The following is a 27,025-nucleotide window of genomic DNA, read 5'->3' as shown; positions in this document are numbered from 1 at the left end:
GTGTGACAGTGAATGAGTTAAGAGAGGGCAGGCCTAAGGAAAAATGTGCAGCCTGAGGAAATTTTATATACTTTTCTTTGACAGTAACATTCTACTTGCCAAATGAGGCACTCTTCTCCCATATCCAGTTGACGGGCTGATGTTGCATGTGGCACAAGCATGTGTCAGTCAAAAAGTTTTGACATTTAACAAGTCATTTAATTGGTGCATCTTGGAATAAAAATGCAGATAGAGGACATCAATATCTTTTCTGTTGTACCAGTCAGATAAAATGGATGTTTACAGTCTGACAGAAGTCCCTTACTTTTGTGTTTCTGTGAGGATTCACAATAGAGCCCCTTTGTTGGCTTCTACACAACAGCCTTGTTGATATCTGTCTGCCACTGAGTACAGAAAATGACAATGTGGGTAGACAATATAAACACGAACAAAACACTGGTCCACTGTGTGTTCTCTTCAATTTTGTTAATGATTTGGCCGATGCAAAGATCTGGATAAAATAAAAATAATCCGTCTGTTTCCATCAACTCCATGCTTCCGCTACGTTGCAGTCTAATGAGGTGGACTTTAATTATTCGTGTCCTTTGTACCATTGTCTTTCCTGTGTTTCTATTCCTGCTGAGATTTATCTTGCAGAGTTCTGCTTTGTCAAAATCCAATTCAACATTCTGCACGGCTGCAGCTGAGCTCACGCGTTTCGGTCCGCCTGTCTTTCCACATTGCAGCACCGCTATCCACATTGGCCGAAAGTCTCCCACAGCCCCCACAATCCCCTCCTTGCCTCCCGACAAGCCGAGCCCATCTTTTCGCCTCTGGTGGCAGTTGTCACCAGTGATGGGTGAGCCGATGCTTATGCCCCAGTGCTATGCGCCGTTTCTCTGATGACCTTGATGATGACAGTGACAACGGCAGTGTAAGCGTGCCTGTGCCCCGAACACATTTTGGACACGTCACCAGAGCTGTCTGGCTACATTCATGTCTCATATTTGGTTGTGGTGCTTGTGCTGATCAATATTTCATCCTTGTTAAGTTGGTCTCAGCAGTCAGAATAGCCTGGAGGGAAGAAAGAGGCCTTATCATGGGTTCATTTCACATCTGGTTGTGTGAGATTGACCTCAATTTAAATATAAAGACAAAAGGTTTTACTCCTTTCAATGTTTCATAATGCAGCCCTTATAAATCGTGCTGAAACTTTTGCTGTGACTAATTTACTTTACAAACAAACTTGACCTGACCTAAACTCTCCTCCATTATAGTCTTATACCCTTGCTAAGTGCCACTGCAGTTTAAGAATAAAATATTTCTGCTCTCTGTATTTTGACCTTTTATCATTGTACCAGTCCCTCCATTATGCGAGCATTTAAGGTCAAGCAATTTAGCGCCCTACTGTTATGATTCTCACAAAACCCTTGAACATTCACCCGATTTTCTTCTGCATTGACAGACACAAAGATGGTCTGATTCCTTGCAAATGACAGAATGATGTCTTGACGTAAACAACATAGTCCAAAGGCTTTAAACTTGCAGATAAGAGCGAGGTAGGTCTGTGTAAGCTCTCAGTCGTAAAGGAGTGGTCCATCAATGAGAAGGTTTCTTCAGCCGTCATCTGTATTTCTTTGAAGGTGTCGGATGCTTTATATATATATATATATATATATATATATAGTAAAGGCTCGTTGTATCGTTATCGGTTATATCGATAGTACTGCTTATTCCGATACTATTTCTATGAACGCAAGGAGAAAATTTACATGCCGCAGTTTCAGATATATCGATAGTCCGGTTATATCGATATTTTTTCCGACTCCCGAGAATATCGATATAACGAGACTTTACTGTGTATATATATATATATATATATATATATATATATATATATATACCCACTAGTATTATCCCTGCGATGTTGATAAAGTATCTTTTCGAGAATTTGTTTAGTCTCCCCAATGTATTGCTCTTCACAATTTTCATTCTTACAAGGTATTGAATAAACTACATTACTTTGTTTTTCATTTGGCAGCCTATCTTTTGGATACACTATTTTTTGCCTTAAAGTGTTTATCTGTTTGAAACAAGTAGGAATTTTGTGTTGCCAAATGACTGTAGTTTTTCAGAAACTCCTGCAATGTAAGGTACTGCTACTCCTCTCCTTTTTGTATATTCAGAATTTTTTGGTTTCATCCCTATTCTTTCCTTTTGACATTTGTTAAAAGACCACTGAGGGTACCCACAGTTTGTGAGTGCTCTCCTGATACGTTTTGACTCCTTTTCTCTACCTTTGACGCTTGTTGGGATTAGTTTAGCCCTATGCTGGAGGGTTCTGATAACTCCGAGTTTGTGTTGTAGAGGGTGGTTACAATCGAAAAGCAAGTATTCGTCAGTGCGTAGCCTTTCTAAATACTGTTTTTAGCGCTCTGTCCTCTTTTATAATTACTTTACAATCCAAAAAGGCTAGTTCTCTTTAATGTCCTCGCGAGTAAATTTAATGTTGATGTCTACCGAGTTGAGGTGATCTGTGAAGGATTTAATTTCTTGTTTTTTAATTATGACGAAAGTATCATCCACATATCTCAACCAGTGCCTCGGTTGTGTCACCGTGGGAGGATGTGAGGCCCTGTTGTTGTACAGATTAGCCACTATGGGTGAAACTGGTGAGGCCATAGCACAACCATGAATTTGTTTGTAAAATGTATCTCTAAATTGAAAATATGTAGTGTTAAGGCATATTTTCAATAATTGGCAGATGTGGTCCGGTCTAAGTTTGGTTCTTTCATAGAGAGAAGTGTCCGCCAGCAGTCTCGTCCTCACCACTGAGGCTGCTGCTGGGGTTGGGACAGATGTAAAGAGAGAAGTCACATCGTAAGATGCCAATGTTTCCTCAGGTTCCAATATGAGGTCTTTGATACTCTCTACAAACCCTGTGGCGTTCTCTACGTGATATTCTGTTACCAACCAACGGAGCTAAGGTAGTTTTTAAATATTTGGCAACATGGTATCTCGAGGAGTCAATGCTACAAACAAATGGGTCTGAGGAGGAACCCTTCTTTATGTATTTTTGGTAGGCTATAGATACCTGGTGTAGCCTCTCCCAGAGATAATCTAAAATAAAATTGTATATATGTTTTTCTCTCTCTAACTTTTGGAGACAGTCTATCATTTCTTTCTTGTATCTATTGGAAGGGTCCCTTTTTAGTTGCTCATAAGTGTTAGGATCACTGATTAACCTATCTATTTTGTCTTCATAATCCAATCTGTTAAGAAGCACTGTACACCTACCCTTGTCTGCTGGCAAAATAGTAATATTTGTATCTTTTTGTAGAGTAGTTAACGCCTTTCTCTCTTCTCATGTTATGTTGGACGGAGGGGGTTTGGCACTCCTGAGAAGGGCTGATATTTTTATGCGTAGGTCCTCTGTCTCTGCATACAAATGTTTGTTATTTCTAATAGCTGATTCATTAGCTGTGATGTAGTCTGTTGTAGGTAGTGTTTTAGGAGTCACTGAGAAATTTAAACCTTTGGTTAGTACAGCCTTTTCTGTCTTTGAGAGATCTCTGTCTGACAAATTTTTGATCCAATTCTCCCTTGAAATCTGCTCCTTCCTAATTTTTCTCGTGTTTACCAGTAGCTGTGAGTGTTTCTGTAAAAGTGATTTGTTAAATTTACCCTTTTGTCTGTCTTTGGTTTTGCTGCGGTGCCTCATGTATCCGGATTTAGTAAATTCACACACTTCCTGATAGATTCTGTGGGTACGTTTGGTTTGTAATCGCTTATAATAAGTTTGTATTTCTGACTGTTTGTTTTTTATCTCTATGTTAAGTCTCCTAATTCGCAAATTTAGTATTTAATCCTTCACTAAACGGATATTGTGGTGTGAGGTTCGATTTGGATCGTTCGTATAAACAGACTGCTGAGACAACATAGGATTAGTGATGCTGATGAGGTGATACCAGAGCAAGTAGGGCAATCAGGCCAGCCGTCAGTTAGGACAATAGAAGCAATCAGTGGCCAATAACATGGTACTATTTTCCACACCACAAAATTAAGCTGCATGGCTGCTTCTTGCAAATGTCTTGAAAAAAAGATGTCATTGATCCCTTTGATAACAATGCAATGATATGAGTCACAGCCCTGTGCAAATCTAACACGTCCTGCCAAAAGTTATGTTGCATGTTGAATAGAAATGAAGGGATAAAGGTATTGCGTTTTTGATTCAAAGGCGCAACTCTGGCATCATATTTTGTTTTTGTCCCAAGGTTTTGTAGATTTCACTAAGATTGGTCAAGAAACAACTACACTGGAGTGCATCTTCAATGTTTTTTCCTCCATGAAAATAAAAACACTACCCTAATTCACATAGCATGACTTACAAAAGAAGCATAGGTAACCAAAGACAACTTAAAAAAAAATTAAAAATAATTGCTTGTCCTTACCTGTAGCATTAGGTGGGCATCTGTTGAAGGCCAGTTCTCCCGAAGGTGTGCGTCTCCACATCATCGATACTGCATAGTCCTCAGGACAAATCTCATATGGTGCTGGAATACAATGTGCTAAAATTGAACTGGATCTACGCAACATCCTTATTAGATTTCCCAATTCATGCGGAATTTCTTTCATGCTGCAATCATCTCTTTGCATTACAATAAAAATAAGATATTTGGGAAGCGAGGCAGCACTGCGAGTTTAGGACATTATTTCATGTTAAGAATCAGAATCTGAATCAAAAAGCCTTACATAGTCCCACAATGGGGCAATTTGCTATCTACACCACCAAAATATTCCAAAGTATACCAAAGTATTCTATGCAGAAAAAATAGTGTTTTCTACTATAAATTAAGACTTGTGAACATGTCACTTTAGCTCACAACCATGTTGCCTGATGTTCCGTGTCGAAGGAGCATTGCATGCGTCTGGTAAAAATTAATCACCTCCTCCAATTACCCCAATGAGAAAGTGTATAGTGTATAATATGGAGAGCTTTCAAGTAGTGTGCCTCACCTGGGCACCGTTGGTCGCTGCACTTCCGAACTTCTTCTCTGTTGCCGTCACACTGATGGCCGGTCGTCGCTGCCCCCTGACACACTCGAGTTCGCCTCTGCCATCCACCGTCACAAGATTTAGAGCAGCCACTCCACGGACCCCACGGGTTCCACTGTCCGTTTGCTGAAACACAGTCATCTTGTTAGGCTCAAATTCAAAATATCCAATTTGACAAATAGCATTTTTTTACACAGCGTGATTATTTCGCACTCTGTCATTTTGTCCGTTTGCACAATTTAGGATGCTTACTAATGGTCCAAAATTGAACAAACATAACTTCGGGCACTTAGCACCATGTGGGTTTTATGGCTACAGAAGCTTCCCTGCAAATGGCGATCATTTCCCTCATGCTGCCAACGTTCAAGCATAATAATTTCAAAGTTGCCATAACCAGCAGCGGGTTTTATACCCTTGTAATGAAGACTATTAAACTGAGCATTACACAAAACAATGCTACCCCTCAGCAATGTAATAATTCCCATACCCTGTTCTTTAGAAGTGGGAAACAATTTCATTTTCATTGTCCTCCAACTAACCCCCTTCTCTCTTGGTCAGAATTAGAAACCACAGTCATCCTGGCTGAAAGTCAATCTAATTAATTAACAGATGAGTTTTAATTAGGTATTTGCTTTGTTGCGAATATTTTATGAATGGAAACTGTCTTTCATTACCGCTACCGTGGAGATTTGTTGTTTGTTTAGCATGGCACATGAACTTGTCAGCTCACCCTTGTATGTTTTTGAATTGACCCATTACATTTAAAAATTGGAGTCAGAAAAATGTATGCATCCAGGGTGAATTTTCCTTTGTTTCTGGGGATCTCAATGACATAATTAGTCATATTGCAGTGGGAAGTTTGTGTGAAGGTGCCAAACTGTAATTACTATTTAATAAAAGTGCATTTTTCACCATCAATGTTATATGGTGTACCAGGGTATAGGCAGTGTGAATCCGGCAGGCGTTTGATCGCTCACCTTGTGAAACCTTTTTAATTGCTAAATTGGTTCAGCTCATAAAAGACAAAAATCGCATAATGTGCCATCATGGTGTGAAGCCACCCTGGGTTCATTATCACAAAAAAAAAAATGGAGAAAAATAAACATAAACACCCTGAAAATCCTTTATCATTTCCTTCAGTGCTTTGCTTTGAGTGTGCAGTCGTGAAACATTTCGACAGACTTCAAAATGAAAGACGAATAACAAAGGAAAGAAAATCTGTGCTCTTTCAGTCTGCAGCGGCAAAAATTGCATCAGGAGATTATGTGAAGGCCTCGGTGTGATGAGACAAGACTTGGTGGAGGCCACTAAACTGACATCTCTGAGCTTCTAATGCATCAATGGCGTTGACAGACAGGGTGGACTCCTAACCCAGAATTCTTTGAAAGGCATACAGCATTTCTAACTGGATTTTACAAATCCAATTGAGAGAGCATGGTCTTGAACATTATTGCTATTTCGCTGATTCTTTCGCTGTGAAGCATGCAATCAGAAGAGCAGCTAAAAGAATCCAAGGTCCATTACTCATAAAAGTATAATCACGCAATCTGGGCCTCCATTTATCCCTTTACATTTATGGTACTAAGAGGCTTTTTTTGGAATTTGGTTATTTATGTATTTATTTATATATATTTTTTTTACCTGTGCAGTCAGGATTATGGCACTCTCTGCTTTCTGCCCAGTGACCGCGACACTCCGATCCCCCATGTGCGGCCGCTGAGCACTGCCTGGTCCTCTGTTGAGTGCCGTTGGCACAGGTCACTGAACAATCGCTCCAAGAGCTCCACTCTTGCCACTGTCCATCCACTGAGGCACCAGCCATAACACAACACGCGTCGCAAGTGACGAAAGGGGGAAAAGGAATAAATAAGGGCAGACAGAAAAGGTTGGAGATTTTAGAAATGTATTCAGCAGCAAGGATACTTGACCGCAGCTATACTTGGATTGCGACGACTGTCAAGGTCTTTAAAGCTATGCCATGATGTCTATATATAAGAAAAGAGCAACTCTTAACAGACCAAAGGCAACGTTTAATGTGAATGCAAGCATGATGATCAGCGCTAACGTGACTTTGAAGTCGACCTGCTATTATTGACACTTGACGAGATTTGTAAGGAACAAAGGCACCACAAACCCTGCATTGATTTGGCTTTGTTCTAATGATTGATTGCAGCATGGTAATATGCATAAAAGCTGAAGCCTTCTATTTTAAGCCGGTTTTATTCTTTGCTAATTGTAATTACATTGATGACTTTACTCAGCCTATCCCAAACAAAAAGTAGTTCTGGTTCAGTCACTTAAGTATTTAAATTGGTTGTGCATTTGCAGAGTAAAATCCCATTTGCTTATTATTTATGAAGCATGCCACACCATGTTCGTGTCATAAGGTTATGTGTTGACGGACTGCCTATGTTGATCTGATAGCAAAATATGCTATTGTCGATGCGAAATTATGAGAATAATTTAGGCTTGATAATGACTTTGTTTCTTTTTTACCACATAAGTAATGAATAGTGCGTGTCAAAGCAGGAAAAAATTGCGGCGTTACGGCATGATCCTAACAACCATCTATCAGACCGCAGTGAGGATTGGGATCATATGAATATAGATCTGCTAGGACGATGACAAGAGATGAGTAAGGTTACTTCCTCTTCATAAACTAAAACCTTTGGGACCATCCATAGTCACAATTTTTAAAAGATGACTGACAATAATAATAATAATAATAATAATAATAATAATTATAAGCGCCTTTCAAAATTCTCAAGGTCACTTTACAGTCACAAGTTTTTCTGTGGGTGAACAGTGGAAGCCACACGCGCCAGCGTTCACTCATTCCGGAAGTAACTCAAATAGATAGCTAGCTAGCTAGCCAATAATAGCCAACAGATATCTAGCTAGATAGCCAGCTAGATAGCTATATAGCTAATAGCTAGCTAGCTAGATAGCCGGCCAGCGAACCAGATAGCAAACAGATAGCAAATAGCTAGCTAGTGAGATAGCTAGCTAGTTATTAGGCTGAACAGTCGATAAACTCTTTCCCTCTCTGTGTGTGTGCGCGCACCTTAATTCATCCCAAAATAACAATATCGTATGGGATGTCGTAAAAAGTGTTTTTTTTCCTAAATGTTTCTCACAAAAAGATAATACCTGGGCAAAGGGCTATGTTGCAAAGCTTAGTCTGTGTCTCAGGTCCGTCGCAGGCCCGGCCTCCGTGCTGGGGGGGCGCACACATCCTAGTCCTAGTGCGGTGACCTCGGCCACATGTGAATGAACACAGACTCCACGGGGACCATTCCTCCCATACACCGTGCACTGCGGGCACAGAGAAGGTGTCAGGCCCGATCAATATCCCTTCACCGTGCCATTGCAGAGCCGGACAATCATAAACTGCATGGTGCCATGAAAGGAAATAAAATCAATCAAAAGTAACGAGCTGTTATTACGATCGTGGATGAAACCCTGGCCACGTGGACAGTGCGGGTCTAATTCACAAACGCTCAGGCACAAGCGTCAATCAAGTATATTTGGCAATCATTATTAACGTTTTCAGGGGGAACGCTAATTCACAGTGTGTCACGCAGGAAAGAGAGATCTCTTGTTGTGAGTCTTTCAAAACAAAGATGTAGTTGACCTGTGGTGAGACTGCTCAATTTGGCCACTCGCTGATTCTTCTTAGTCGCCTGCATATGAAATTATCGCAACGCATCACTAAATAAAGGTTAATGTGGGCCAACAATGGTCCTCTGCAAATATGTCACTGACAACATATTCATTCAGTGTTATACAGCCGACAACTCGCGGCATGGGTCCTCACTTTTCAAAAGAGCTGTCAAACTCCATGAAGTAATATCAGATTTCATGCAATCAAGGGCTTTGACATCACACGTGCAAACGATTCAAGAAATGTTCCCAAGGCACGCAATCATTTTATCTTTAAGATCAGAGTAAGTCCCCGAAGCTGCTATATTATTTTGGGATCCTCAAGATGCAGTCATATAACAATTGCCCTTCAATATGTTAAAAACCAAATCCGACAAATACATTAAAAGAGATGCATGTAAATGGTAACTGAAGACACACTTTCTTTTTATTTCATTGCCTATTGTGAGCGGAGTTTTCAAGAACAAAAGTGTTTTGTTCTAATTACCTCCTTGTAAACAATAGTTGGCTAAAGGTGTTTTTTCGAGTGGAATCTAATTTTTCGTCTCCAACCGACAGATGGCAACTTCCTCCTCAAACTGCAGACATTGTTTGCGATTGGCTCAGTTTTACTTTGGAGAGTAATATTTGGAAATCAGAGTGGCAGACGTACAATAGGTTTCACAATTCATGTCTGGCCTTGGCTCAGGATAATAGCAATAATAAAGCTTTGTAGCCTTATACAATTTATCGAAGATCACCAGCAACAAGGTTTACGAGAGGAGCTGCTAGAGGAGATTACAAAACTTAGTTGAAGGGAACTTTTCTTTTTTTTTTCTGCAAGTAATGAGTAGAATACAATCCTACAGTGCATCTCAAACTGTTCATTTCAAAAGAATTTAAAGAAGCCAATATGTAATGCTGCTGTTTTTAATCATAATATGTGTTTTCTTTTTCTTTTGTGTCATTCATACAAAGTCATATTGCTATGTTCAGTCTAGCTTGGGGACTATGGATAGAAACAAGGCATTTGGCTACAAGTGAGTAGAAATCCCCAAATATAACATGTAGGCTAAAATTGAAGCCTAATGCTCATCAACATGCTGAAAATTGTTCTCGCCTTTATTCTGAGAATGTACACTTAAAAAAGATTATCTCTTATCACTTTAAGATGCAGGATCAATATTTATAGAAACACCCTATAGGATAAAAAGAAAGGAAGTAAAGTTGACTGTCTTTGAGGTTTCAAACTTTGAAATGGAACCAGAATATTTAAAAAATATACACTCGTTGAAATGTTGTCATGCAGACCAAGGGGGACCTCACCAATTGTCAAAGGTTAGCCTCACTATTTTTTGAGCTTTTATTTTGTGATTTAAAAATATGTTCCATGTCTATTTCCAACAATTCCCATTGGAACATTGTTCCAAACAAATCTAAAGTTGACCAGTGACCTGGAACAGACATGAGCAGATTTATGGGTAAAAAGTAGACTGCTCCGACCTTGGGGGTATTTTTATAACTACACAAGGCAGTTTTGTAGATGGGAAATGAATGGCTCCTGTTGTACAAAAGGCAATACCGGTTGTTCGAGTTCCAGATTAGTGCTGGAGTATTTGGATCCGACTTATTGTCCCTGCAAAGGTATGTCAGCATTAGTTCAAGTCCACTGCCTCTAGCTTCTGCTTTAATGCACCTAAATAAAGCTGATCAAAAGTGGCAAAGTACATGACAATAATACAAGTGTTTATACATAATGGAATATTACGCGAGCTGCACGGTGATCAATTGCGTGTTTTTTCTCCGGGTACTTCAGTTTCTTCACACATTCCAAAAACATGTATGGCAGGTCACTGTGACATAGTAAATTGTCCCTCAATGTGATTGTGATTGCAAATGGTTCTCTGTCCTGCCGTTGGCAAACTGTTCAGGGTGTACCCTGCCGACAGCCCGAAGACACCTGGGATAGGCTGCAGCATGCCCGGTGCCCCTCGTGAAGATAAACTGATTGGAAAATGGATGGATGAAATATTAAGCTTCCAAGCAAGGATGTTAAGCCATCCAACAAACAATTTTTGATTTGACTTCAAATTTGCTGTGATGTTCAGATAATGGAAGGATGAATGCTTTTAATACAAACGTTGAAGAGTGCCACCAGTTTAAAGGCAAGCTAAAGAGACGCTGGCTCATCAATTGCAATTTAGTAAAGGGAAACTGTCATCTTGAATGATGGCTGTCTTTTGATTGAGAAAACTTTGCCTTCATTATATTTACAAAATTACATGTGATCTGAAATGCTTCTCATTTTTAACCCTTTTTACATGTTTATATATTTCTTTCTTATAAAATAACGTTTGATTGAGAAGCGTCACTGTGTTCTTTTGTTTTTTTTTCACAGATCAATATTGGTTGAGTCCCTCTTTGTGTGCAAATTGTGAAACTAAACCAACAACCTAAAGAAACAAACAAACACACAAACAACCAGAATGACCTAGAAATGATAAAACAAGAGCTATAATCCGTTTAGATGTAATTCAAGAACATCAAATACTTGGGGACAATGGATTTTTTCCAGCTATAAATGTCACCGTCAAACTGTTTATTCCTGAAATAAAAGCTGTCTTCAGAATCAGAATCAGAAAACCTTTATTCATCCCACAATGGGGAAAGTTGCAGTCCACAGCAGCAATTTGAAAGGGGTTGAAGGTGGGGTGGGGGGAGGGGGGTGAAAGGAGCATTCAGCCTCGATGGCCTCAGGTAATATTCATTCTGTTTCAAAATAGGTGGTATTAAAAAGACAAAGAACTCTCAAATCATTCAGCACTTTGATGGATGAGTCATGTCTGCATGAATGACATGACAAACTGCAAACAAACAGCAACAAGAAAAAAAAAAATATATATATATATATATATATATATATATATATATATCAATTTGTATCTCAGAAAAAGTTTTCTTCAATGTCACAAGGAAAATTGGCAGTTTACTTGTCATTTCAGTGAGTCGATTTTCACAAGACTCAAGATTAGTTTCGTTTGAAACAAAAAAAACAGTATTTTTAGAACCGCTCCAAAGACAAAGAGCCCGCTATGTGATTTTAACAACTGCATCCTTTTGAACATTGCAGATCAGATTTTACCTTGACATGTTGTATGTGTGAGTAACCTAAATTACTTTAGAGTTTTATATCCTTTTATTTCCACTCTTTGGAAGACAAAAGGGAAACGTAAGTGTGGTTGTGAAGCCAATTTTTATAATAATAATAATCAATTTCATTTCTAAGCGCCTTTCAAAATGTACAGTGTATATATTTTTTTTCCCCTCGCGAATCCAAGTCCGAACGCAATTAGATCTAAACAACAGTGACTCTCGAGGTGCTTTGCACTCAGCTGCTATTTCAAATGACTCATTCAATTTTTCTGAAATCAAGTGTCAAAAAATGTCTTTCTTTGTATTCGCAATTGGCCACTTTACACTCTTAGATACATTTAGAGCCACAATTGACCAGGCATTGATGTCATTTCTTTATTAATTCACAGTGTAAGTGCTGTGTTGAGACCTCTCTGGTTCAATTGTGTTAAAACCAACTGTGGATCAGATTGCTCTGCTGGTAATGTTCATTTGGTCCAATGTGGCAAACAAGTGGCTAAGCGACATGGACTTTGGTGCGGAACAATTCACTTCATTTGAAGTGTGAACGCTACATTGAAAAAAGACACAGCCACTGTTAAAATGTCAGCATAGCATTCTTGACGTAAAAATGAGCAGGTCCTGGAATGTACATGCATCAGTGCTCGAGCTTTTTATGACATCTCACTTGACTTAAAAAAAGGTACAGTGATAAATACATGTAACACAGGAGACAGAGGGTGGAGGGGTTGTGGGCTGGAAGGTGTGGTTCAAGGAGCTATTTTGAGTATCCCTGATAACCTTCAAGAAAATGATGCAGATTTCTTATCAGTTCCAGCTCCATGCACAATCGAGTGTCATGGAACCATTTTGCTGCTGATGAGGTGCCTTTTAGTTCTATGAATTGATGAAATCATAAAGGTAATAATGACAAAAAAACTCTTTCACAAAATAACGATAAGGAAAACACTTGCTCATAGTGATTTAAAAATATCATAATACGTTGTAAGACACATTCCGATAAAACACATTTCCTTCTATTTCAACAACAAATGAGTTACAAAAAAAACATTCAAGAATCTGCGGCTAACACTACCTGGACAAGGGGCAGTGTTATTGCAAACCCTTGATTCTCTTAAAGGGCCGCTGCAGTGTGTTCCGTATGGTGAGACACATGTTCTTGTTCGCACCTGCAACCCTTGACCGCATGTTACAGAGCAAGAGCTCCACTGGGACCACTCCTCTGCAACTGATTCACCTGTATGGGAGAAGGGTGACACTAGTTAAATGCAGCCATATGGTCTTGGGGGCACGGCTAAGGAGTGGCAAGGTGGGCAGTAAAACGGAGGAGAGGTTGGCCAGAGGAAAAACTGGATTTTCTCTATTTAAAACTACCAGATTGGGCGCTCGACACTAGATTTTGTTTTATTTCGGTGATCTTTGACACATGGGCAATGGATTGTTTTGACAGCAATCACAAAGTAAGCACATCACTGCAGGTCATAACAAATGTGTATTTATACAAAGATCACAGAAGTGGCTATCAAAAATTTAGCAGTCAACATTGTTGCATTCTTTTTTTTCAGTTCATCTCTATGAATATTTCAAGCATTTCAGTAAAAACAAAAACATGTTGAAAGAAAACAAGGTAAAAAAATCAGCATAAATAAATTAAACTTCATAAAAACATTGTGACATGCAAGGATGATGACATCTGATAAAACAAAATGGAAAACTGTAATGGAAGTAAGTAAAGAGGTGGGAACTATGGATCACCCTGCACTGCAGCAAAACTGTAATTTCTTTATGGTGTTTGTATTCTTTTGTAATCTAAAGATGTCGATTGCCCCAAAAATAATGAGTCCTTGTTCCAAAAGAAAAAAAAAAGAAAATACAATGTATTTTGTGTTGTAGGCCTGTTAGACAAGTGTTGATTTTGCTATTGTTTAGTTTTGAGTTAACATGCATCCTCTTAATATTAAAAAAATATTATTAATAACAGAAATAACATGTCTGAACAAGTGCCCAAATCGGACTCAAACATGACGCTTGTAATCGTGACGCAGCATGATTATATTAACAACACCATAGTCGACAAAAAATGCTTGGTATGCAATCATTATTACCATTTTTTTCATCTCGAGTATTTTAATTAAGACTTTTTGGGGAGAAATTGATGCTTTAAGCAGCTCCTCTCAGCATAGCATGACAACATAAATCGATTCAGCCAATTAAGCATCATAACTCTGCCATTAAATTTGGAGATTATAAGATAGACTGGAAGGTGGATCAATTTGTTAAATGAGGCAGCACAGGGAGTTTAAATAATGTGAGGATGAAGCACAGAAAACCACACTAATAATACACTTCGACAGGGATGCGACGTACCGAAGCGTAAGCGTGTGTTACATGGAAAGGAAAAGTGCCGATGGGTGGGAGTGGTCACTTAGGAGATGGTGGGTTGCAAATTAAAATGATCATGAACCGTGGATAAAATGTTGGACACAGAAAGCAATGTAAACAGAACAACAAATGGTAAACACTTTCCCCAAATCAAACAAAGAACGAAACTCTCCAGAAGTAATAACCCACGAAAGCCATTAAAATGAATAAATCGATCCATCAATCAATTTAAATGATAATAACATTAAAATGAACTCCACACCGTGCTTTGACATCTTAATGCTTGTTTTTATTTTTCACTTTTGAATTATTAAGCTCCACTGAAGTCAAAGTCATATTATGACTTGGCTATCAGCCAATGGCATTTCATTTATCACACATTAGGGGATCTGAACAATTACATCTGGGCCTTAGTTTGAAAAGTCTATTCTGTGTAATGAGTTGGGAAAAAAAAAGAATTATAATGCAAAACATTTCCACTAAAGAAGGTGCAGTAGAAGAGAGAGCATGCATGATGAAATTAAGTTTAGTTCAGAAAATAAAACATGGAAATATAACTATTATATTACCAGTTTGTGCCATAAATTTAGCAGATTCAGCTTGCTCCTGCAGGGCCTTTGTGTCATGAACTGATCTTGGCCGCTGACTTTTTACTGTATGCTCTCCGATCATTCCATATTCTGAGAGACAAAATAGAGGTTGATATGAAAGCTAGGCAAAATGTTATTACATACTCTTCGTCAGGATGTTGGGAACAACCGCAGGACATGGCTCAAAACAAAGAACACACATGTTTGTATTTGATCTGTCCTTCACTTTGGGGCATAGGACAATGCAACACATTTTTAGGGTGAAGTCAAATTCTGAATTGAGCTTGTAAGCAGAATGTCGACACAGAGAAAACATGCAAATTAACTCGCATATTGCTTTGACTTGACAACCGCGTCAATCCGATTTGGTGACCCTCACTCCCACATACGCAAAAAAAGAAAAAGAAACCAAAATGAAAGTAAAATGTGTAAGCTGTAAGAAAGCCACAGAGGAGGGGGGTCATGGACATAACATGCGATTGATCCACAGTTTCCTTTCATGATTCATTTGGTTTTGTTTGACTCAGGCCAAATGACTGTGAATGTATTTCAATTTGAGCTGTGCACTTTGCAATGCATGCTCACTTTGACTTCAACACAGGGACACAGTGAGCACTGACAAAAGTAATTTTAGTCTAGTCAACCACAACTCCAATAACTATCCAAAAATGTTTTAAATGTTCTTATTTCTACTGGAACCAACAACTTTTGAACATATGGTCCCAACTGAAGCAATTTTGTCATTTTCAAGGCAAAGCAGGTGATGGATAACAAGCACATCATAGTCACACAATCACATTATGTATCACCGCGGTCAGGCGGAATATTGTTACCTCCAAAATATTGTCTGTGTAGGCTCTCAGTTGTACAGGAGTGGTCCATTAAGGGAAAGGTTTCTTCAGTCGTCATCTGTACTTCTTTGACGGTGTCGGACGTTTTGCTCCTCAGCCGAAGAGCTTCGTCAGTGAACTAAAGTTGTGCTGGTAACCCTGGCCCTATATCCCTAATGGATAGATGTGGCTGGGCCAGACCTCGACTCTCATAGGTCCTTGTTCCCATCCCCTGCTCTTGATAGGTCCCTGTGCCGGACCCCTGCTCTGATACTTCCCTGCCCTAAGGTTGGGGGAGCAGTGAACCACTGCCTGAAGCCAATCTGTTTAGCTCTATTGTTTTATCCCTGGCTCTGGTTTCACCTCATTAGCACGACTAAGCCCATGTGGTATCGGCCTAAGACGTCTGTTGTGAGCACGGTCAAAATTAAACCTTAAACCACCATGGCGATTTAGTGAAGGGCTTTCCAAGTTACCAGTGCAACTTTAGTTCGCTGACGAAGCTCTTTGGATGAGGAGAGAAACATCTGACACCTTCAAAGAAGTACAGATGACAGCTGAAAAAACCTTTTCCTCGATACCTCCAAAATGTTCAATTTTTCCGGGTGAACCAAAAACCACGTTTCTTTCACCAATATCACTGCGTCTTTAAGGAGGGAAGTCCATTTTAAACACATTGTAAATGGCTCAGATAACCTGTAGATCAGGCATGTCCTGTTCCGGGCCTGGAAGACAACAGTCATTCCCATTTATCTTCTCTTCCAACCGCACCACACCTGATTCGGATGATCAGATCAACAACCAGCTCTGAAGCAGCATTACAGTAGAATGATCCAGATTATTTGAATCAGATGCGTTGCTCCTAGGAGAGCTGGAAAACAGGCAGGACGGCAGCCCAAGAGGCCACCTCTGCTATCAATTCATATACAGAGTGACCACAGGGCTAATTTACAGTTTGATATTTGTGTCATTTAATCTTCCATGGATTCCTCAAAGAGACTTGTAGTGACATGAGCCTATTTGGAGTTGCATCTAACTTTTGTAGTTTTTAACTCATTCACTCCCAGATGATGTGAAAATATGTGTCAGTGCCAGGGTTTTTGTCATTTTCACTCAAATTACAGGACCCACAGAATATTGAGTTTTAAGACTACATAAGCATTCAATTCAACGTAAGAAATGTTGGACTCTCTTCTTTCATCAGAAAAAAAGTTTAATTTGAGTTTACTTGGTTGTAGAGTTATCTGAATTGAAAGTGAGGGCCGGTGTACCAAAGTTAAATGCTGACCCCTCGTGGGAGGGAAAAATATTGCCAAAGGTCTTAACGTAGGTTGAAATGCACCCCTCTGCAAGAAAAAAACAAAACCCAAACAAATTCGGGAATGGGGCTCCACGTCATGCTTTTCAATTCCCCCAAAACTTTGAAAATGGTAGTGAATGAGTTAATGTATTGCAGTTTTTGTGTTGCTGACACAATTTTTCATGTGTAGGGTCATTATTGACCCGATGCGCTTTCTATAGAATTTGAAAGGTGAACCCTAAACGTCTTTCATTCGACATTATTTGATGTTAATGCGCACATCTAATTCAATCAGTCTGACTCCTAAACAATAATGACTCATATTTATTTATTGCAAATTTCATATTGACACTCACCCCACAAGCAGTTATTTGTCTTAAATTATGCTGAAATATCACACCATTCATCACATATCTTCCTTATTATCGGCTTTTTCACCATTTTGTGATAAAATGAGCCACTCTTTGGATTGCGTCATGCTTCAAGTTTAATGGTTGTGGTGTGGGTCCGTGATTAAAAAATGAAACAAAAGAAGTACAGAAAGTAATTACATGACTAAGTCAAGTGAGTGGCGAGAGAACAAATTACAATAATTTATGAGAAGCAGTTTGGAATACTTTGCAAAGGTGTTAAATGACATTACAAGGCACAAAGCACGTTGCAAGCCATTAAATGTGACTTTTGAGATGCTATCTTCTAGTTGGGAGAGCTATTTGGGAGACTATTAAATGTCTTAAAGTGAATGGAAAACTCATGTGTCTTCATTCAAGAACATTGAGGAATAACACTGTTGGCATCCATAAACGTGCAGATTTGATCAATATATACATCCATCATTGTGATTTTTATTTCTTCACATGAGCCATTCAGTTCCTCATGCCTGCATGTGATTTTGGATGAATTTCAGATATTCTTGATGAAAGATTCAAAATGTGATGCTTTTTTTGCTCATACAGTGAGAAAATTCCTCACTTGAAATAACTTCATAACTTCCAATAATTCAATGCATTGTTATGAGAATAAAACTGGGCTGTTGACCTTGGGAGAAGGTCGCTATGACTACAATGTGCTATTTTCTTCTGGTTGGGGACAGAAATATAAGACCCCCCTTGAATTGCCCCCCCCCCCTCCCCAGACACACACAGAAAGGTGTAAGTAAAGTATACATTTTGCTCCTTAACTAAATAACATAAATATCCTGAGAAAAAAAACATTACTCAGCTCATTTTCTGATACCTAAAGCATCAAATTTACAATAAACCCTGGTAAGAAAACAAAGAGGTCTTTATAGATATTTAAGGTTTTAGGATCAATGGCGGATATAATCGTGCCTCAAGTTTCTAAGAGCTTGACATCAACAAGTCATCAGAGGTTTGATAATGGTTTTTTTCCGGTGAGTGTGTTTCTCTCAATTTTAAGAAAATGATTTGTCGACCCCCACGATCCACACTTCTTTGCACATTCATCTTGTGTCTGTAATCCGTCTGCTTAAAAAGGAATATCATGCTTTTGCTTCTGTTGGACACGTAACATCAGGGTTGAGTTTGTCTCGATTTTGAAATTGGAACAAAAACCTGTAGAATGGTAAATCATGTTTCCTAAATGAAAAGCCTTTAATCCGTCCCTGCAAAAAAAAAAAAAAAAAAAAATATGATGAATAAAAACAAACATTCACATTTTTTTGTCACTTTGACCATAAATAAATAAATATATCAAAATAACTGATGGGGCGAAAGAACATCAAGATACCGTAGTTCTTTCTAGTAGAATTATTCATTATCTGTCACCTCCTGCTTGTTGTGAAGTGTATCTGGTGCAATCTAGCAATTGCAACTCAAGGCAAGATAAAAATAAACTCAATTGGCCAAGTGATTGCTCATATCTTGAAAAACTTGTGTCTGATGACTCCATCAGTAACACAAATGATTAGTAAAGGTGTGTCCACCGGGCTCTGGCTTAACAGAGAAGCATAGTTCAAATGGTGAATTGCCATAATGCTGGACTATTTGCTCTTATCCTTGCCAAACTATTCCGTTGAGCCTGATTTGTTGGGCTCAAGAGCTTTTCAGACCCATCACCGCTCAGCGATGCTCTCAGGCTTAATTAGCGGCTATATTTACAAAGATATTCCTGCATGATTTAATTAATGTCCCACAACTAATTACGTGCTGTATACTTGACAAACAAGTCAAGACGCAGCACCCAATCAGAGATTCCAAGTTCCCTGTGCCGGTAACCTTCATCTGTATTCTGGCTTTGATCAACTACATGTTGGGAATTTAAGGCTTAAAACATCATCAGTGACTCTGCCAACCACAGCTTCACTGCATGGACACGTTCCAAGGACTACTGCCCGTCGAAACAAAAACGTCACTTTGGGCACTTTTGCATGGGCAAATTTCAAATTCTACTTTCTGGGGCTACTGTCAGTCATATACCTTTAAAACTAGGGTGAATACCCCTTTATTGGAGATCTGACTGGAAGTACTGTAGCTCCTTTTTTTGCCCTTGATTTATTCTTGATCGACAAGCTCAAACTCTTAATGAGTGGCACTTTATTACTGCTGCACTTTGAAGCGTTTAAGATCCCAAAATACCGACAAGCGTTTAGTCCACACAGAAAAAGGAATACCTCATTACTCAATGCTTGTCTTTGATCCACTTCCCACAGCTGAGCTTTGGAGGCTGGCACATTGTAGTTGAATGTGATGCTATTTTAGGCTTTGTAAGGGGCTTAAACCCGGTTTTAGAGAAGCTTTGGCAATGGTGAATGGCATGAATGCATTTAAGATGTTAACCTAGTCGATCTGGTTCGGTTTTTCAGGGTAAAGGCATATTTGCTCTTTTATGTTTCCTGTTTATTCATCCATTCATCCGTTCATTTTCGGAACCAATCATCCACTTCAGGATCATGGGTGATCTTGAGTGACCTGTAAAAGTCACCAGCCATTCTGAGGGAACATCGGGTCAACCAAGCATTCACTCACATTCATATATTTGGGCAGTTAAAGGTCTTCAGTGGATCCCAAATGCATGTTTTGGGGATATGGAATAAAGTATTGAAAATACGCAGATAAGCAGAAGGGCCGGACATTCAGAATCTATCTACTGGTAAATATCCTTGAATGAGAACCTCATGCTATCCTTTCTTTGTAAAAGAGATATAATTGACATAGCCATCAGCCCAACTATTTTTAATTGTATATATAATTTGTTTCATATTTAAAATTATTCTCTCTTCGTCACAATACAGTCAGACCGAATCCAAATGGATTCTAACAAATGAAGACTCTATCATAATAACTCTTCCCAGCCCCCCCCCAAAAAAAAATAATAAATGACACTTTTTTTAAATAGCTAATATACAAATGTTGAATTAATATCTCAAAGAAAACTTCATGCATTGTTTCTCCACTTTGATTTAACAAAGAGATAACTTGAAAACATTGTTCAGCAGGCAATTGAAAAAAGAATACGTATAAAAGATCTGTAAAGTCATTTCACTATTATAGATAGCTTTATGATTTCTATTTCATTCGAATAATAGTTAAGATAATGGTAAAGGTGGCCAATGAATCATTATATTGGAATTGAAAATATTTGTCAATCCACTTCTGGACTATCATCCGAAAACATCTGGATGACTGATATTCATTGTAGCGCTGTTACACCACTAACTTCATTTCTGGCACAACCTCAACAATAGGCCGCTAAAGGAGGCAGGGTGTGTGTGTGTGTGTGGGGGGGGGGGGGGGGTTGTGTCAATTTGTCATTGCTTAAGAAAATGAGGGGGTTGCACTGATTCAGAAAATTATCATCATAGTATCTATCATATTTCTTCTGCCATCTGTTTGCTTGCTCTTGACTCCTCTAATGACTTAGATTACAGCCAAATTAGAATGCCGTGCAGCCGCCATTGCACCTCATTTATAAGGATGTAAAGTCTCCCAAAGACAAGATAGCACTCAGACCGACACTGGCAGAACAGTTTGATGTAAGCCATCTGAGCGCATTTTGTTGCACGGAGGTGCAAGCAACGAGCGGCTGCTGATGAAAGAATACTATAGATCATTTGCAGCACATATCTAAAGCACAGGGTCATTGAGCAGTAGCACGCTGGGCAAACTAGATGGAGCTCCGACGTTATCAAAGCACTGCATCAAGAAGCACTGTTGCTGGGTGTTTTAAGCAGATGATCCCTCTCCCCCCCCCCCCCCCACACACACACACACACACACACACACACACACACACACACACACAGTCATGCCGCCTTCACTCTTGTTTTCACATCACTTCAATTCATCCAAACAAGTATAAATTGAATCTCGGCTGCTGTTGAAAGCCACAACAATAAATGCATATTTCCCAAACTAAGCATTGTACTATAATGATGTGCCTTTGGGAAAATAAAGCTCTCAAAATAATAATAATAACAATAATATTAAAAGACAGTCTCAAATAACACGAGCGAAACTGAAAATATAATCAGCAGCAAATAAAAGCATCTCCCTTGCCGTTTCATCTACCCACAAAGATTTACTCTCTGCATGATAATACGAGTCGCGTATTGTGATTTCAGTTCCGCTGCATGATGCTATCAGAAAATGGATCCGCCTATGGAACGTTTTCAAGAGAAAGCGATGCCAAGCGTGCAGCTTATAACTAGCAAGATCCACAGCTTTAAGGGGAAAAAAATGTGCGAACCACCCGTGAGTAAAATTGCCGCTGGTGCAAGGCAAAACTGAAAAGGACGACTGTGTACTGACAGAAACAAGGATGGAAGCAGATTACTAATGAATCACGAGTCATGAACGTGCATTTCGATTTGCTGGAGGCATTGGATATATCAGATGAATGAGGCTCTCATCTGTCAACAGTTTACAATGATCCATCCGTCTGTGTTTTGCGTTGCCTCAATCAGTAAGGTTGATTTGGATTTGGTATTTGCAAATCATTCCCATGCACATTCACACATATGGACAATGCAAATCCGACATGAACCAATCATACATATTTTCAGAATATGAGATAACATAAGAGAAGCTGCGGAGAACCAACTAAAGCAATGTCGGAGCGTTTAAATGTAAGCATAGAGCCTCTTGACTGCAAGGCAAATACTGTATATGTATTGCTATTCCATTTGACAAGTGCTCATCTTTCAACTTATTGCAATTGTTCTAGTTTAAAGGATGCAAATGTCTTGAAAAAAATCAATGACAGTAACAAAGCGAAGGCAAATGTATACCTCTGTTAATTGTGCTGTTGATGAATAAAAAATCTAAACAGACACTATTGCCAATCTGGGGGTTATCAGCGATTTTCTGAGTGGCTTTCAAATGAAATATTCTCCTGTAGGTTAAGATTGAAATGACTGAAGTCATACAAGCAAATGTCGATGTAAGAAGACATTGACATAGTGCTGGAGCAGATCTTGGCCTCACTGTGGACGTACACAAGCCCAGTAGATGACCTGGCATTAACACACACACCACCAAGCTTGATGCCACCATGCTAAGCCGTGCATCTGTCGAGTGAGAAAGATGACACATTTTTATAGCACCTTTTGCATCCATCGACAATTTTCAGAGAGCATATCTTGTCCTTTTTCTGAGCAATTTGTTTTGTTAGCCAAGTAGTGACCTTGGTCTGAATAGAATCGTTGTTTGAGCACACGAGTGAATTCTTGTATTTCTAAACCAAAGGTAGACATCATAAATTTAAATAAAAAATTTCAAAACACAATCAGGGCATTTCCACCTTTAGGAGAGAATAGATGAGCAATGGATGAAGCAAGATAAATCATCTCCAACAAGGGCCAAATGAGACTTTCATAATTCATGCTGTCAGTTTTTCCACTGCTCCAATCATGTCTGCTCCTTTTGCAGTGATAAAACTCTGAGCTTCAGACTGCCACCCTGCATCTATCAGTGTAAGGAACATTATGTCATATGCAAGTTAGTCATGAGGAAGATGCCTGCAACATGCCCTGTCTTGGCTCATTCACTAAGCTCATGTTAAAGCAAATACCCTCTCGAAAATAATTACAAGGACACACTGGCGATGCTGAAAATATCCTGAGACAAGAGCACAACAGCGGCGAGATGTGATTTTTATTTAATAGATTCTGATACCGAGTTGGGGAACATCAAATCACATTTGTAACACTTGTTTCATAGATATGCATGGCTGCACTGGACTGTACTTGCTTTACCCATGTATTATTGAGTCTTTCTTTTTTCCCCCCCTGAAAATATTGGTGTCATTTCCAGCTGGTTTTATGTTGAAATGTCACACTAGAAATACACTTTTGTTTTATTTTCTGATGATAGAAAATTCGGTGGCAGTGCAGTGCTGTAGCAACTTTTCTTTTCTTTTTTTTTTGTTGTTGTTGAGAAAACGAAGTCATATAATGTAAGGTCACATACATTGTTGTTTTGTCATTCTTTTACTTAGCCCACTAATATCCCCTGTAGGGCCCCTGATGTCCTGTTTTATGCTTGGGTTAAAGTTTTGAGTTGATTGTGTTCTTGTGTGAGTGCCCTGCTCCTTACAACAAGAATTTTGTTGTTCCTTCATATGAGGGATCCATTCGGCTTGTTCTTTATCTTTGTGATAATTTAGTGACAATAATGTGCAGTTGAATTCAATTTCAAATGAAGTTTTACAATTTTGAACAGGAATGAGGAATTTCAAGTTCAATTCACAATAGACTGACCACATTTCAGAACGGCCTTCTTAGACAAGTCAGATATTTAACCACCAACCAGAGGTACCACATTTTTTATCTTTTTAAGTTAGTTGCTCTATTTTAACACCTTATTAATAAACGATATGGTAATTTTTAGCCAATTAATATACTATTTTTTTGTCGAAAAGATTATTTATTTATCTTTATTATCTTTTTTTATCTTTTTAGTTATTTAGTTATTTAGCTATTTAGTTATTTAGTTGTTTGTTAATGAACAAATGTATGTATGCATTTGTTTATGTATCTGTGTGTTTATTTATTTGTTTTTTTTATTTGCAACATTACATTTCATGTTGTACAAAATACAATAATTTGGTATCAGATACCCTTTTAAAGTAGACGATACATCTACTTCAAAACGGTATCTGGATTCAGAAGGTTTTTTTTTCCTGCTACCGCATGACGAAAAGCATTTAAGTAAATTTATCATACCACTTTTTTCTGTGTACTTTCCATTCATTCCTTTCATTTAGTGTATCTGTGGTATTAAACTTAATTTGGGTGTCAGTGTCGTAAATAAGTACAACACATGCAAGCGAATAAGTATTTTATTATGACTAAACAATATAAGATTGCATTGCACTGATGACTTCCCTAATCCTTAATATTCTAGACAAAACATGATGACACTCTGATAATAGATTTTCTATAATGGAATGATGATTCCAAATTTTATCTTTAACACTTGCAAGCAATTTAAAAGTGAAGAATTGTTGCTGGTAAACACAACGTGGCTAGTTTCAAGTTGAATATAACGGATGAAGCCATATGTTGAAATTCAATCATTGCATACTATTCACTGGAGGGATATTGAGATTCACTTTAAAGAATGGATTGGCAATCGAGAATATAAAAGATCTTGTCATTTACTGACAGTCTTTACAAATTGCAGTGTCGATCAAATGCAACGTTTTAATAGACCTGCTTCCTAATTATTTCCTGTGAGTGACATCAAGAATAACGTTTCCTGTTGTTTTCTCCGGACATTAACAGTGGGTTGTAAAATAATTCATTTATGCAGATTCTTAATTATCTTACAGCGACTTAGTGAAGACTGTCTCAGTGGGGGTATTTGCTTCGATATGCTTACAGGACACTATCACATTATCAAATGTGCATGTGAATAAGGAAATCTGCGATGAGAGCAAGTTACAGCATTACTAGACATCATCTCATGATTGATATCTGCTTGATCAGTAAAGGTTCTCTGTTGTATTTTGACAAATCAATACGATCCCATCACAAGCACATTGTGACCGTGCGACGAAATGTTGCATTCAAGTGATCGCGCTTTGAACAGAAATTAGGGGAAAAAGCCATGAGATTAAGTTGAAAATGACTCATCCTTGACAGCTTCTTGTTACAGGCAGCAGGCGAGGCAACCAAGAGTAGTATATATTAGTATTGGGAATTAATTGTTTTTTAATGTGCACGTCTGCACGATGCAACGGCACGAAGCTATGCACCAATAATGTGGTCAATTAGCCATTCAACATTTTACCGTTGGCCCAGTGTATGGAATTGATTAACGTGTCATGAGCATTCCCTGCGGTCACCATGTCTAGAATACTAAGTGTTATCAGGGAAAGAAAAAAATAACAATGTTCAAGTACAGGTCATTCAGATTACTGTTTGTAATGTAAAGCCTAATCATTCAATATGGATGTAATGAGATGCAACAGGATTCTCTTATCACAAACAGTTTTCCTCTTACAATGGACCAAATATCATCATAAAGAAAAGGGGGAAACGGCATTATCAGCAAATCAACGTTTCTAAACATAGACAACGTGGACCATTTGTGGTGCCAAACGATCCCAGAGTGGTCTGTGAGTCATGTAATATTTTGTACTTTCTGTAGGTAGTATGGTCTGGAGAAAAGAGAAAACAAAAAGACAAAAATGTTATGTTACCCATTTAAAAATGTGAATGAAAACAACAACCAAACTGGTTGAAAGTATTGCAATCATGTGCTATTTCATAGAGAAAGAGCTTCTAAAACTCTATGGAGCCTCACCCATGTAACAGGTCCCAAAGTTGTGGGGGCTTTTAATGTATGGACTCCCATTTACAATCAATTTCCCAATCATGCTTTTTTTCTGTCACTTAAACTCTGGCCCATGTTTCTTGATTCGGAGCGAAAGTGAAAATCAACCACACCAGCGTGAAGCGGGATACCACTATAAGCCGTCTTATAGAGGTTCTTATAGATTCCTCAGAGTGTGTGTTTTATATGAGCCTATGCGTGTGTGTGTGTTGGTGTAGGGGATCTGGTCTGGAGATGGTGTAAAAAAGCTCTTAAAGTTAATCTTTGGGCTCCTTCCTTGATGTATTCTCTTTGCGAAACCCACTTTGGTTATTCACGAGACTGAAAAAAAAAAAACATAGATGTACACTCGCTGCAGAGAAATAGGAGGTTCTAAAAGCCCATGACGCCGGCAGTTTCAGTTCCTTCGGCTGAATAGCCTCTCTGATGTATTCCAGGGCAAGATCATGTCAGCCTGCCATGTTCCGTAACATGGTTTATTCACTGACAAAAAGTAGGCGATGAGTTGCGGTTACAGGAAATGATCTCTGCTATGAAACATAATACACTTCTTACATTTTCATGGTGATAATGCTTGTGTAGTCTAAAATGTCTCACAGTGTCGGAATCCGTCGATGCACTCAGAGATAATAATGGCATTAAAAAAATATTGTGGAAGAATGCATTAAATCCTGACAAGATATGCTATTCATCTGCTTGTCTTGCGATATTATCCTCAACATTTCCTTGATGATAGCCACGTGCGAGTCACAACTCCCATATTTCCCCACTGCATATGAACTGCTGTGAGGACGCTTGATGTTCTTTCAGTAGTGAACCGCGACATATTACTTTCCTTTCATCAACAAAATGCAGGGAAAAAACATTATTTTCATGCCGCCCACCTTCCGACAAATGCTACAGTTTATTGAAACTAAAGTTTGATGACCAAAAGCAACTCGGTGTTAAAACAGTGTAAGAAGATGTGTTGAATGGATAAAGGAACCAACATAATGTGAACGATGCTTTTACCTCATTCGGGTATTTAGAGGCAGAGATGAATGCATTTTTTTTCCTCACCATTTTAAACTTGACCATCCTCAATGGTCACAAACTTCAGTTGCCTTCAGCCAGTAATTGAATTTTAATTTTGGGTGGAAGGCGCGGTAGATTTTACTATTTACATATTTTGCATTTTGGTTAAAATATTTCCAAGATCTTCTCTCTGTAATGTAAATTGACATTATAATGAGGACAGTTTGGCCCTGGTATATAAGACAGTAAAATTATTACAAATAAACAGAGGTTCTAAATCAT

At 38.6% G+C, this 27,025-nt stretch overlaps 1 protein-coding gene across 10 annotated transcripts in view; it reads right to left on the bottom strand.

Moving 5' to 3' along the window:
* adgrb3 (adhesion G protein-coupled receptor B3) overlaps positions 1-27,025 on the bottom strand; it is a 124,628-nt gene that overhangs the window by 60,669 nt on the left and 36,934 nt on the right. For 7 of the 10 annotated variants that reach the window (XM_089011519.1, XM_089011524.1, XM_089011522.1 and 4 more), the window contains exons 3-8: positions 14,781-14,891; positions 12,905-13,066; positions 8,185-8,349; positions 6,676-6,840; positions 4,996-5,160; positions 4,431-4,532 (exon numbers count right to left, since the gene is read on the bottom strand). In XM_089011519.1, the coding sequence (XP_088867645.1) occupies positions 4,431-4,532; positions 4,996-5,160; positions 6,676-6,840; positions 8,185-8,349; positions 12,905-13,066; positions 14,781-14,891 (870 nt within the window). The remainder of the gene's footprint in view (positions 1-4,430; positions 4,533-4,995; positions 5,161-6,675; positions 6,841-8,184; positions 8,350-12,904; positions 13,067-14,780; positions 14,892-27,025) is intronic. The other 3 variants (XM_089011525.1, XM_089011527.1, XM_089011528.1) reach the window with 3 other exon arrangements.

This window comes from Hippocampus bargibanti, linkage group LG13 (assembly GCF_051943395.1).
Source record: "Hippocampus bargibanti isolate YZ-2025 linkage group LG13, ASM5194339v1, whole genome shotgun sequence".
NCBI classification, from domain to species: Eukaryota; Metazoa; Chordata; class Actinopteri; order Syngnathiformes; family Syngnathidae; genus Hippocampus; species Hippocampus bargibanti.
This window is presented reverse-complemented; position numbering and strand designations above follow the sequence as displayed.